The sequence below is a fragment of the Drosophila serrata genome, unplaced genomic scaffold, assembly GCF_035046125.1.
Source record: "Drosophila serrata isolate PLE 108 unplaced genomic scaffold, ASM3504612v1 contig_364, whole genome shotgun sequence".
Taxonomy (NCBI): domain Eukaryota; kingdom Metazoa; phylum Arthropoda; class Insecta; order Diptera; family Drosophilidae; genus Drosophila; species Drosophila serrata.
The window spans coordinates 826,067-840,628 of record NW_028257262.1 but is presented as its reverse complement, the minus strand read 5'-3'; the positions used below and the strand labels follow the sequence as shown (position 1 = coordinate 840,628).

At 38.8% G+C, this 14,562-nt stretch overlaps 1 protein-coding gene across 29 annotated transcripts in view; it reads left to right on the top strand.

Moving 5' to 3' along the window:
• Positions 1-14,562, top strand: part of Syp (synaptotagmin binding cytoplasmic RNA interacting protein) — a 57,967-nt gene that overhangs the window by 38,085 nt on the left and 5,320 nt on the right. For 4 of the 29 annotated variants that reach the window (XM_020943800.2, XM_086839374.1, XM_086839373.1 and 1 more), the window contains 11 exons: positions 22-140; positions 212-533; positions 606-847; positions 1,954-2,089; positions 5,612-5,745; positions 5,809-5,937; positions 6,004-6,144; positions 6,206-6,312; positions 6,739-6,860; positions 8,420-8,724; positions 10,982-11,243. In XM_020943800.2, the coding sequence (XP_020799459.1) occupies positions 22-140; positions 212-533; positions 606-847; positions 1,954-2,089; positions 5,612-5,745; positions 5,809-5,937; positions 6,004-6,144; positions 6,206-6,312; positions 6,739-6,860; positions 8,420-8,724; positions 10,982-11,243 (2,019 nt within the window). Of the gene's footprint in view, positions 1-21; positions 141-211; positions 534-605; positions 848-1,953; positions 2,090-3,403; positions 3,540-5,611; positions 5,746-5,808; positions 5,938-6,003; positions 6,145-6,205; positions 6,313-6,738; positions 8,140-8,419; positions 8,725-10,981; positions 11,244-13,326; positions 14,401-14,562 lie in introns of those variants that run through there. The other 25 variants (XM_086839378.1, XM_086839377.1, XM_086839372.1 and 22 more) reach the window with 15 other exon arrangements.

The following is a 14,562-nucleotide window of genomic DNA, read 5'->3' as shown; positions in this document are numbered from 1 at the left end:
ATTTATTTATTTAATTTGCAGAAATGGCGGAAGGTAATGGCGAACTGTTAGATGACATTAATCAGAAAGCCGATGACCGTGGCGATGGCGAACGTACCGAGGACTATCCCAAGTTGCTGGAATACGGTCTGGACAAGAAAGTGAGTCTTTAACTCAAGGAATTCTATTATTATTATGGTTATCATTAATAATTCATTAAATTTCCCTTTAGGTTGCCGGCAAATTGGATGAAATCTACAAGACCGGCAAGCTGGCTCATGCCGAGCTGGATGAGCGCGCCTTGGATGCGCTCAAGGAGTTCCCCGTCGATGGTGCCTTGAATGTGCTGGGTCAGTTCCTCGAATCGAACCTGGAGCATGTGTCAAACAAGTCTGCCTATTTGTGTGGCGTGATGAAGACGTACCGCCAGAAGAGTCGAGCGAGCCAACAGGGCGTGCCAACGCCCGCAGCCGCTGTTCAGGTCAAGGGACCCGATGAAGACAAGATTAAGAAGATTCTCGAGCGTACCGGCTATACATTAGATGTGACGACAGGTAAGATGAATTAACATATATTATGTTTTATATATGTACTAAATATATACGATTTAATTTCTCCCTTTGCAGGCCAGCGTAAATATGGCGGACCGCCACCGGACTGGGAGGGCAATGTGCCGGGCAATGGGTGCGAGGTATTCTGCGGCAAGATACCCAAGGACATGTACGAGGATGAGCTAATCCCTCTGTTTGAGAAATGCGGCAAAATCTGGGACCTACGCCTCATGATGGACCCAATGACGGGCACAAATCGTGGTTATGCATTTGTCACATTCACAAATCGCGAAGCAGCCGTTAATGCAGTGCGCCAGGTATTTAAGCCAACCAAAGAACCTTCATACCTCCATGACCACCACCACCACAGCCACCAACCAACCGACCAGAGCGTAAAACCCTGCCTCCCCCTGCCCCCCAATCAGTCTTTCCCGCTTCAATGTTTTTATACGTATTTGCTAACTATTACGATATATACATATTCCCCTCTCTCTATATATATATATACATATTTAACGTATTGTATTCACATAAAATACTCTTTCTGTTACACATCGGAAAAAGTAGGAACAGTTGTTGTGTGGCCAAAAATCCAAAATTGAACCTCTGGCAAAGAAGCAGCAAAAATATAATTGATCATTTGGCGCTTTTAGATCTGACCGCAGGAGTTGTGCAACTTTAATTGAACTTTGAACTATGCTAATCCCACCGCCTTTGCCTCCACAAAATTGAGCAGTCTCTTCTCTACTTGATCTTTCTGTAACTTGTAATGCATGTCCCGTGTTCTATGAGTTGTATTCTTAATTTACGCAAACGCATCCTTGAAATATCGAACAAATAGCAAGTTTGAAAAGAGTTCTCTACGAATAGAACGGAAACAAAAAAAGGATTGGCTTCCTACCCACCCACTCCTTTCTCTCTATTTCTCTTTGTATTATTTCTTTTTAGTTGAAATTTCTTTTCTTAGATCTAAGTCAAGCTATGTAGCCCTTAAACTTTTGTAGTCAAACTTAGACGAGTACGTTCGATCTCACTGTCTGGTTTTATTTAAGACGAGCATGTCCAAAATTCAGACCATGATCTTGGGATGCGCACCAAGACGCATTCGCATATATAGAACCTTAACCACTAACCAAAATCGTTTTCCTTTAACATTTCCAAACTGAAACCAAAACGAAATTATATACATATATGCGGCCCGCTTCGAAAAACAAATTGGTAATCAAATGAAATGTATTTACAGCCCTAACAACCCTTTAATTTATTTTATTATTTAACCCTCAACCGTCCTTATTATCGTCCCAACCTTGGCTTTATTTCAAAATTATTCGTTAGTTATGATTTTGATTTATTTATTTGATTTATTATTAACATTGAATTGGTATTAAAAAGAATCGTTTTACCTCTCCCATCCACCATTTAGCTCGATAATCACGAAATAAAACCCGGCAAGTGTCTGAAAATAAATATAAGCGTACCGAATCTGCGCCTTTTCGTAGGCAATATACCCAAGTCAAAGGGCAAAGATGAAATATTAGAGGAATTTGGTAAACTTACAGGTAAATTGACAACAACAAAACAAAACAACAAATTAACAAAAAACAAATTTATTTTAAATTAAAATAAATGGAGTTGCATTTTGGGAAACGAAAGAGGGGCAACTTCAAAATCGGCTTTAAAGTGAAAACAAAAATCCAATTGGCTGAACTGAGACTGAAATTGGCTAATTGCAGAAGTGAAGAATAAATATTAGGTAGCTTTTAGACAGGGTCCTAGGTCATTGAGTTCAATTTAAGTTTAATTAATTTGATTTTTTTTGTTTTTAAACTCATTCTAACCACTCACACCCCATCCAACCATCCGCCATTGCCATCTATCTCCATGAAAAATATTGAAAATATGGAAAAGTGCCCCCCGAGACACTCTTTTCAAATGCGCGCTCTCTCTTATATCTCTCGCTCCACGACAGAAACTGAATCATTCCTCAGTTTAATCATATAATTATACATATATGTTGCCTCATAAAGCACAACACACACACACCACACATCAACACACACCGCCACATACAAACCGCAGTCTCATTGCCATTCGTTAAAAGCTTGAATTGTCCTATAAGAGTATTTCTTTTCAACTTATTTACATAATATCTCCAGTCATTAACTTTGCCTACGAAAAAAAGAAGAAAAACAAATGATAAAAAAAAGTATTGAAATTTTTAAATTTTGTTACCAAATTGTTATGATGCATTCCAAGACTTTGTTTTTTTTTTATAAAACCTTGTGTTCCGTTTTCTCTTTAATAATAAATAATCACACCGTAGGAAAGCAGGCTCTAATGAACAAATTGTATAAATATCACGTATACGCCGTGTGTCAGCTGGAAAAGTCAGTGCGAATGAAAACACTTTCAAGGTAAGATCGAATCGCACTTGATTTTCCAGCTGCACAGAGCCAGTCGTTTTCTTTATAATTTCTAAATAACTATTACGCATAGTAAGTACTAGTATATCGGTAGTGACAACGATTAATCCAAACCAACAAGCCAACTGGATATTAGCTAAAGAATCAACCTTATTTTTGAGTAAATTCATTCTTTATTTGGCACGCATTGAAAATATAAAAAAAGGTTGTTCATAAAGTTTAGATATAATAGAAATCTACACACACACACACTCTCTCTCTCTCCCCAAAAAAACACATGAGAACTATCACCACACACACACATACGAAAAACACCCATATATTGCTCCACCACAAAAAAACCTGAAACCAAATCAATCCAAAATCAAATCGCAGTACCAATGAACTACAAATTTTTCATAGCAAATCAAAATTTTCTTTTGTTTTGTGTGAACTTTTAAACAATTGCAGCTAAATGATTTTGAAATTCGGAAAGGCAAAAAGATTGGTGTTACGATATCATTTAACAATCACCGGCTATTTGTCGGCAATATACCTAAGAATAGAGATCGCGACGAATTAATTGAGGAATTTTCAAAACATGCACGTAAGTGATTCCAAAACCAAAACCAAAAACCAAAAACCAAAAAACCAACAGCAACAGCAAACCACAAACAAAGCAAAAGACCCCGATAAAAAAAGAAACCCCTAGCACCACAAACCCCGATTGGCTGTGAGAATTGGTCGATCCCCGATAAATATATATCATATAAATGTTATCCCGAAAAGGTTTTTAGGGGCGATACTTGCAGAATTGAAAAGCGCATGGAAGCCTATGAAATGAAGTATCAATTGGATTTTTGTTTTGCAATTTTCGCTTTTAAATGCTGGAAAAAAAACCCCAAATGGAAAATTCCAACACTCCAAAAAAATACCCCACAAAATTAAAAGACATTTCCCAAAAGGATATAGCTTCATCTCATATATGGAAGCTGTGTCCTTTGGTCAATTGCATTATACCCCTTTCTCTCTCTCTCTCTGTCATATATCTCTCTCTATCTCTATCTATTTATATCTCACTCATTCTCTGTAGCGTTTAAGCGCTGTTAGTAAATACAACAAAAAATTAATTGTTCCTTAAGTTCCATTTTTTGGTTAAATCGAATTATTAAATGTGCCCAATTTGTTGACATTGAAAACCCGTAGCTAAACAATTCGCTAAACTAAAACGTTTTGAATATTTTTGAAAAAACATCAATATAAAAACTGATTAAGGGATAAAGCCTAGTGTTTTTGTTTTAGTGCAGACCTATATATAATATATATCCTTTTTAATATACACATAAAATATAGATTACAAACGGCGCACACAAACCGATTAAAATGCGATCCCTTCCCCAGAAATATAAATAAAACCAATCAATATGAAACAGCAATTCGTCCATCCAAATCGATATGTTTCGGCCCATTCACGTTGAATATAATAATATATATGAATGAAAGATTCACTTACTTAATGACTGGAGACTACTACAAGCCTTAAAAAAAAAATTAAGACTCATTTAATCTAACTCTCTCTCTGTATCTATCTCTCACATAAGCGCTACTTCCCCGAGCAATTGATGCAAACGAATCGAAGCGAGAAAAACTAAGCCAAATTCAAAATCTTATCCATATTTCGTTACGTTGTTACGTTGTTATTGTTCTCTATATACATATATCTCTATCTCCTCCTATCTCTACCGAACTCTCTATTGTATCTCAGTGTACACACGTTCTCTTCTGTCTATAACTCTGGCTATGTTTGTGTATAGTTTTCCCGTTATCGTTTCCATTACGACCAAAAGAAAACCAAGCTCAATGTGTGCTCTACTACTATGTACTCTCTGTGTTTTCGGTTACATTTTATTTACCTCTTGTTTTTATTGCAACATGTACTATAATATATATCCAAAAACAAAACAATAGCAATACAGCCACAGCCACAGAGGTTTTTAAGTGTCTTTCTAAATGTGTGTTTCATTTTACAAATACTCTATACGTACTACATATCCAACTTAATGTTATAAACCCCGCTCTCTCTCTCTCTCTATCCTGTCTCTAAATCTCGAACGAATCGAAAATGTTTTTAGCTTTTAGCAGCGTCATTCAACTATTCAAAAATATGTCAAAAAGTTAAGCAAGCAGCAATTGTTGGCATTGGTTTTCGAAATCATCTAATTCGCTCTATATACTCACAAAAGAACGTACTATAAAGAGATTCAGATTGCGGAAATATTCATTATTTTACATAACAAAATGACAGTTTGTTGTGTAAAATTTTGCGCCTTTCCGTTTTAAATTGCAATAATTCCATCTATATATATATTAATAGGCACACTGGTGTCGAGTGTGTCTTATCACCTGTACTGTACCTGTACTCTCGAACATACTATCGCACATAAACACACTCAAACACACACACACACACACACACCTGCCAAATACCAATACCAGTACCAGTAACAGTACAGATACAAATACTTTTTTGTTGTATTTCTTTCGTTTTCAAACTTTTACATATGCAACCAACTAATCATAATGCATTTGAAACTGATAACACCGCGTGCTAATTTATTGTACTCAAATGACAATTTTCTTTATTTATAAATAAATCTGATCCCGAATCCGAACCTATAGCTGGCCTTTACGAGGTAATCATATACAGTTCGCCAGATGATAAGAAAAAGAACCGTGGCTTCTGCTTTCTCGAATACGAGTCGCACAAGGCGGCATCTTTGGCCAAACGAAGACTTGGCACTGGTAGAATTAAGGTGAGTTTTATCTATAACTATTTAAAGATGTATTTAGCTAATGAGTAAATTCATTTCCTAAAGGTTTGGGGATGTGATATAATAGTCGACTGGGCCGATCCACAGGAGGAGCCGGATGAACAAACTATGTCCAAGGTTAAAGTTCTTTATGTGCGAAATCTAACTCAGGACGTCTCCGAGGATAAGTTGAAGGTAAAAGTCTCCTTTCTACTAAAATAATGATTTAATAACAAATTACTATCTGTGATCTCTAAACAGGAGCAATTTGAGCAATATGGAAAGGTGGAACGAGTTAAGAAAATTAAAGACTATGCCTTTATACACTTTGAGGATCGTGATAGCGCCGTCGATGCTATGCGTGGCCTTAATGGCAAGGAGATCGGCGCCTCGAATATTGAGGTTAGTGTACTTTTCTTTAATATTTCTATAATATTATATTAAATCCTGAAATATCCTTTAGGTCTCTCTCGCCAAACCCCCCTCGGACAAGAAGAAAAAGGAGGAGATTCTGCGGGCTCGTGAGCGCCGTATGATGCAAATGATGCAAGCGCGTCCCGGGATCGTGGGGTATGTATTCCCAATCCCTAATCCTATCCAACCTCTAAACACTTGCCTAGCACAGCAACACCAATAACCACCAATTGGCGCTAAATTCTAAAAATATATAAAATATTAAAACAATGCATTTAATGCATTTCACATTGGGCACTCTTTGTTCTCGGCTAAAACCAAATTCAAACTGTCTGTTTGCTTATCAAGTCGCCACCCCTAAAATCAATTAATTCTTAACTTATTATGATTGTTTTTTTATTTTTTTCTTTCTTTTTGCCCGCCATGCGAATTGACTTCGCCACAAAACAAACCAAAACCAACCAAAACACACACAAATACCGTAAACCGTAACCGTATCCGTAACTGAAACCGCAAAAAACCATAAACCAATAATAATTCAATGAAATGCCATTCCTCTTGTGTTGGGATTATGTTGTAAAGATTCGAAACCTTGTCTCCATACAGAAATCTGTCGCCGACACATGCCAACATGATGTCCCTGACGCCCATGCGCCTCCAAGGGGCGCGCATGCCGCTGCGTACGCCGATACCTCGCGACTACGGTAAGTTTGGCAAATTTGCCAAGTGAATAATCCGTCAGATTCGATTCTTAGATGTCTGTATGTATGTATGTATATGCATAGCCATCGGCATCGGGCCGTTGGCCATGCCAATTGAAAGTGTAAAATGTAAGGGGGCCACAGGCGGGGCCGACCTCCTCTACACGATTGAGATAAAAAATAATAATACTTTATAACTACTTTTGTTAATTTGGTTTAGTTCTCGTAGTCAGTTGTTAGCCAAGTTGTTAGGCACACTCGCCATCCATAAACCACACTACACACTACACACTCACCCACACTAACACACAGTACACAGGCTAGGATTCTGTGTTTAGTTTTAGTTGGATTTCTAACCAGCAACAGCAGCAGCAGCAGCAGCAGCAGCCAAAGTTTCTGAACTACTAACCCCCAGAAGCAGTTTTAGCCTAACACTAAGCCTTAAGTTAAACCGATATCATGTCCTGTGCCATCGAACGCAACGTTTTGTTAGCTCCCCTCTGTTCATCTAGATTATTGTTTAACCCCTTTGCCTCCCACTCATTTTGGTTAATTAAAGTCGTAGCATGTACTACGTAATCCCAAGTTTAATCAGATTCTGAGGGTTACCTGGTATATGCACGACACGTTTAGGTTAATAGAAAGCGCCCGCTATGAACACTAACATATTGTATTACACACTCACATCACACACACACACCCCATGTCCCAAGGTCACGCCTAGCACACTGCCCTTCGAGCCCCAAGTCAAGTATGAAAGAGTATCCAGCTAGATAAAGATGATTAATAACCCCCCTTTAACTAACCAATATTGGCAATCAATTGAAGTAAACCCCACACAGAAGCACCATCAATTATTTCTCTTACTTTCTCTTAATCGTAAATGTTGATGCTTTCTCTTACTTTCTTCCTTCTTTCTGATACTCGCATTTGCAAGATTATGTGTCAATGCTCGTACTTATCTTCCACTATTATCCTTATACTTTGGGTTTTATTTGCATGTCAGTGATTATTTTCAATTTATCGATGTCGTCCTGTTTATCCTTTTTGTTCAGTAACCATTACCTTCGACTCTCTCTCTATGATGTCTCTGTAAGACCCATTTCCAAACCGATATACGAACAGAAAACAACAACATATCCAAGCCATATCCAAGCATAGACATTAGACATTAAAAACCTTAACGTTGTCCATAGCTGTTTATGATTATTAAATGTTGCAATTGTGTTCTCTGTGTAGCGAATGTTAAGCACCCTGTATACTGTTTGATGTTATATCACCGGTAAGTAACCCCCCAAGTCTCATCTACTTAAGCCACCCACCCACTATTACTACTACCTTTACTGGTGTACTAAGTGTGTGTACCAGTGACCACCAAAGCGTCCAATCCCATCCCCATTTCCTCCTCCCTCCCCCCCGGTACGCGACCAATTCGTTGAACATTGGCAAAGTGAAACAATTGGCAGGGGAGCATATAGGTCTACATAGTGGGTCCCACAGCATTCAGTAGAAGAGGAGAGTATAACATCAAACCTAATCCTAATCCCGAACATACCCCGTAGACTATGATTACGACTATTTCGGTTTCTCGGACTACCGCCCCGGTGCCTATTCCAATGATCTGTACTATGATGATATGTACCGTGCTTATGATCAGGACTATGGCTTCTATGAGTACTCGAATCCCACGGGACTTGGGGGAGCTGGTAATGGCGGCGTCGGCGGCGGCGGCATCGGAGGAGGAGGAGTGTCCGGATCGATGATGCCGATGCCGGGTGGCACCGCCCAGAGTGCTCCGCTATCCGGGGGCCAGCGAACGGCCAGGGGCATGACAACTGGTCCCAGTGGCTCGGCAGGTCCTGTTATGGTGCGTTGCAACTCCCCAACGGAACGATGTCAGGGAAACAATTTGAAACAGAATCAGAAACAAGAACAAGAACACAAAAGAACGCACACAGAAACACTAGTTTTGTAGAATTTTGATTTGATTACATTTTTGATTTTAGATACTCCTTTAGTTTGATTGATTGCCTTCCCTCCCTCTCTCTCTCTATCTGTAACCCCCCGACCGACCTGTAGTTGATTTTGTATGCCATTTGCTTTATATTAATTTTTGGCTTTAATTTCCACAAAATTATATTCTTTCTGTTTCGTTTATAAAGTCAAAATTTGCACGTATATTGCCGCCAAATTCAACCACACACACCCACTCACCCACAAACAAAAAAACGAAGGAAAACCAATGCTTATGCTCATGCCACGCCCACACACCCAACACACACACACACATACACACCCACGAACGCGGATTATTTGTTGCTTGTCTCGCACTGTTTTGCTTTAACCACAAGGACATGCCATAAATTAAGGACTCCATCCGCCATGCAATCGCCAACCAATCGAATAATTAACACATTGTGCTTTATTATGCTTAACTTATGCTTCGCTTGTACGTATACCCACCCTCCCCCCTTTTTCCCAACCCGCCACCTGCTTATTTATTTATAATTTTAATTGCACAGTCCATCGCCAGGCTGGAGGAACAAACCATTAATACTTTATTTATGAGCTGAACACGGCGTGCTGACGTTTTAATTTTAATTACATTTTAGCAATTAAGTGGAGCGCTTTTAATCACAATGCGTCGCTTTATTTTTTAGTATATATATTTACCCAGTATTTATTTCGCAAAACGCTTTAATGTTTAAAAACATATTAACCGCATACGCTTATTGTAATCCCCTTTAGTTACGTTTAAAAAAAAAAACAAGTCAACAAACATGGTAAAGTTATTCTTTTCATATAAAACATATATACATATATATATTGTGTCAATCGCAAGAGGCAAAACTTTTGTTTGCTTGAACCTCCGAACGTTTCAAGCTCCCAGATCCGTTGTTATAAATAACTATATAAGTATATTATGAAACCCAAATTGACTAGTTGAACCTGATCACTCAGTTAACACACTTGATACAGAGAACAGTATATATATATACATTTAGTAATTTCTATATGAATAATACATACTTTATATGCATACATTATTACATCTCGTGTATGTACAATTCTCAAACAACAGTTTTACACCAAGAATCTAACGCGTTTATTTCGATTTTTTTCTTTTCTTTTCTTTCTTTTTATGTGTTCTTGTTATATACTTATCTATATACAAACAATTCATTTGTTTTTCGGTACTACCAATATGACAAAAACGAAAAAAAAAAACAACAAATCTTGAAAAATTATATATATGTTCGTCAAAACTAAATCAATTACAAATCCTATCTACGCCACCAACCTGAATCAAAATCAAAAATCAAAAATACCAAAATCCACCACCAACCAAATGACCAAAAACTATCGTTAACCTTTCGATTCAAAAACAAACAAAAAAAAAATTATATAAAAATGAAACCGCTTTTCCGACCCCTCTTTTTCGAAAAAAAACCAAAACAAAATTCAAAACTAAACCAAATTCGAAATTCTCACAACGATTCGAAATTCCAAATTCAAAAATCAATTCAAAAACGTTTTTACTTTGCTTACCTTTTCGTTCAATTCGAAATTCAAAATTTCAAATGACCAAACAAAAAAAATTTGACACTTATCTTGGCGATCCATATATATACAAACACATTCAATTATATATATATATATAAAAATGCTAATGCAATTCGAACCAAATCTGAAAACTCAAATCAAAACCTGAAACTGATCAAAAATCGATATCGAAAAATGCAAAACCAACGACCGATGGATAAACCCAAATGATGGATAACGGAACCGAATCTGGAAATGCAAAACACACACAAACAACACACACTCACACACGCTCACCCCCAACTCACACACACACACACACACACACGAACCGTACACACATCACACACACGCCACCTTCACAAACGCAACTAATGCATGCAAAAATGACGATGATGTTGATGATGATGACGATGACGACTACCTTTGATGGTGTTGAATCGATAACGATAACACAATATCCGGTTTGCGGATGTGGATGTGGATACGGATGTGCTTATGCCGCAATTGCTGGCGGTGTGATGCAATGTGATGTGATGTGATGTGATGTTATGGGATGCAACCTATATACGATCGTATAGGGAGTTGGTCGTGGGCTTGGAATCACAGTGCCGCGTGGCAGAGCCGTTGGCCCGCGTGGCAGCATCAGTCGTCTGGGGGGCCAAACAGTGCCACAGGCGGCGGCAGCGGCGGCGGCGGGACAGGCGGCGGCGGCGGCAGTAGCTCAGCGGGGGGCCACCGGTCAGGGGGCGCCGGCAGCAACCGGGGGGGTCCGTGGGGTGGTGCCAATGCGTCCCAGCGCTCGTGGCACCCAGCACGTCAAGCCGCTACAAAATTTACCAGGTGAGCTCAACAAACACAAGAAAAAACGTTATCAAAATAATACACCACAAAAAACCACTCTACAACCAATCAACAAAAAGCAATACCAAATCAAACTCAAACTCAAAATCGACCTCGAAATTCAAACCAAAAAACCAAATCGAATCAAAACGAAACCCTCCAACAACCTGCGCCAACTGAAAAAACTGCATAAACAATATCAACAAACTGCAACAAAACTTGAGAACAAAACATGGCGAATGTCGAATTCATATCAATTAATAATTTAAAGCCAAAGTAAAATGTAAACATGCCACACTCACACACCCCTCTTGACACAAACAAACACCACACATACACACACACACACACACTATACACCTCGCGTGCACACACACCAACGAGAGATTTTGTTAGTGTGTGAATAGTCCATCCCCCTACCCCCTCCCCCCAAGGACGAAAGAAACCCCTTACCCTACCCCCAAGAAGGTCACTTAAATGTCGTGTGTCTCGCATTTGTGTAAATGTTTTAAATGTTGTAACGTTTTTTGCCCCCTCCACTCTTTGGTTTCATGTTCTCTCTTTTGTTCGCCAAATACTTTTCATTGTTCTTATTCAATAATCGTGTATAGAGCTCTTTTTAAATACTATTTTTTTGTCAACTCAAAAGTAGTTGTGCACTTGCTGCTTACCATGGGGAATTTTTCATTTCCGTTTCCTGCCAGCGCGCTGAGATGTATGCTACGAATTTTGATGCATGCCTTTGCCTTACGTTTTTTATGTCGCCCATTTGTAAGCAGCAACTGGCACTGGCCACACACCCACAACAAACACACACCAAACACACACACACACTCCTCTCACACACCATCGCCGCCTATGTATTTATATGGAAAGCCATTATAACAAATTGTGTAACTGTGTCTCTTCACACATATTGCCTTGGATATGTGCCTAAACAATATATATGTGAGCAAAAGTCTGTAAACGTTTATGAATCGATTAGTATTTATGTCCCTGTTTCCCTCTTTCCCCCCTTACCACCGCCACACACATCACCTCACTAACTAAGCGGGCGGGCTTCGATCTATCAATCCATTATCATCCAAACCTCCCCATCGAAAAAGTCCCACCCCTCCGAGGATAATAGTGCCATCCAAAATTTTGACGTACGTGTATATAATTTTTTACGTTCGTTTGTTTTTCTCTTGAAATCTCGCGCCGACTTATGATAATATACTTATAAAATAAAAAATGAGAAAGAAACGCGCTGCAAGATTGACCGGTTCAGAGATCGATTGCGATTGCGATTGCACAAGTCCTAATAAATATATGAAACCCTTATTTACATATTTAATTATACTCTAGCCCATTAATTTAACAACTATACAATATGCATATAATATTCTGTGTGAACTATGTATATCGAGTTGTGAGTTCATCATCGATCATGCTTTAAGGAGCCAAAAAGAAAAATAGTTTAGTTGCCTCTACACACACACACACACATAATATATAAATCCAAACAATCACACATGTATGCCCATATGACCCCCATATATAATATGTATAATATATATAACCGCCCTTTAACATTTCTCTTACATATCATAATCACTCACAAAAATACACACAGGGTGACACCGATACCGATACCAAATGAGATCATTTTTCTTATTTATTTTACGTATAAACAAATACTAATCGATTCGTGTATTATGTTTACAACACGCACACACACCGGCTGACCAAGCAGTTATCTTATAATTTGTTGTCAATGGAATCCACACACTTGTTTATACATTTAAATAAATATATATATATACATATAATATATATAGCGGAGAGCCCCGAGAAACCCATCCGGAGTGTGGCACACCATCCACTTCCCCTAAAAAAACACACCGCTTCCATTTTGAACACGCTTTACATTTTTGTGGCTGTATTTCGTAGATACTTTTCGCCTTCGCGGATGATAAATTTTTTTTTATAATTTAATGCTAGAATGCTTCACACACAAAAAACACACACACACTCAGCAGCGATACAACCTTTTATCCACAAACCAAAAAAAATGGAAACCAAACACTAAATCCTTTTCTAGCTGGATCCGCACTCAAGACATTCATGGAGGGCAACTAAGCGTAGCGCGTCGACCACCTCCTCGGATAACGACGAGGTTAGCCGTCCGGTCAAGAAACATAAATCCCACAAGTTTGAAAAATCCAAAAGCAAGTCCAAGAAGCATTCCCGCAAACACAAGCAATCGCGAACCGAAAAAGACAAAAAATCCAAGCGGGATTCCGCCTGAATGCAAGAAGAAACCGAACATGAAATCGAATTCAAAATTCATAAACCGGACCGAACGCCCGAACCCCGACGTTTTGGCGCTCCTTTCCGTCCCCTAAACACAAAAACAATGACCGGCCACCTCACAACCATCAACTCACTTGGCCCTAGGTCACACCACCTGTTCCCAGTGAACAAACACACACATTTCCAAATCGAATACTACCTCGTCATTGGCGGCACTCAAGAGGACACAGTCGAGAAAACACATACAACACACATTCTGCATTGCAAGATCAGATCAGATCAGTTCAACCCGATGGACGGGCAAGCCAACACACCCCATGAAAGTTTCTTTCTAAATCAAAATTTCAAATTTGGGAGAGCTGCTGAGACACACCGCCCACTCGGCAGCACCCACGATCAAGAAGATATTTCAAGAAACCACCTTAATTCAAGACACTTCCAAGAGTACAGCGCTCTATTAGTGATCGATCAGGCGATCGATCCGCTTATCCGGCGATTGATTTGCGGTCTTGTCCCGACCATTCGCCACCCATCCATCATCGTAATGTGTTCCATGTTTTATATAAGGCGATAATATCATGTACAATGTTTTACTCACACGATAAATGTTCGGTAATTGTAATCCATACATAATACACCTCTCACCGTCATCACGAACATATAATGTATGTGCACTTGCCTCATATTGTAAACACACACACACAACACAACACAACACAACATACTTAGATATATTTGTACATGTAATCATGTCCCCAGTCCCTAAATATGTCGAGTTACACTTTCCGATTTGTGATGTGCCGAACCAATGATGAGATAAATTAAATGAACAAAAAAAACAAAACAAAAATCAAATGTTTAATGTGTTGTCTTTGATATTCTTGGATTTACGTACCTAAAACGCGCACGCTCCGCCCCCCCTTCATTAGAAAAGCGAGATACCAAAATGGACAAAACCATCAAATTGTGCTACTAAAACGACTAATATATCAAGAAAATCCCCATTCGAACCATAGACCAGTTG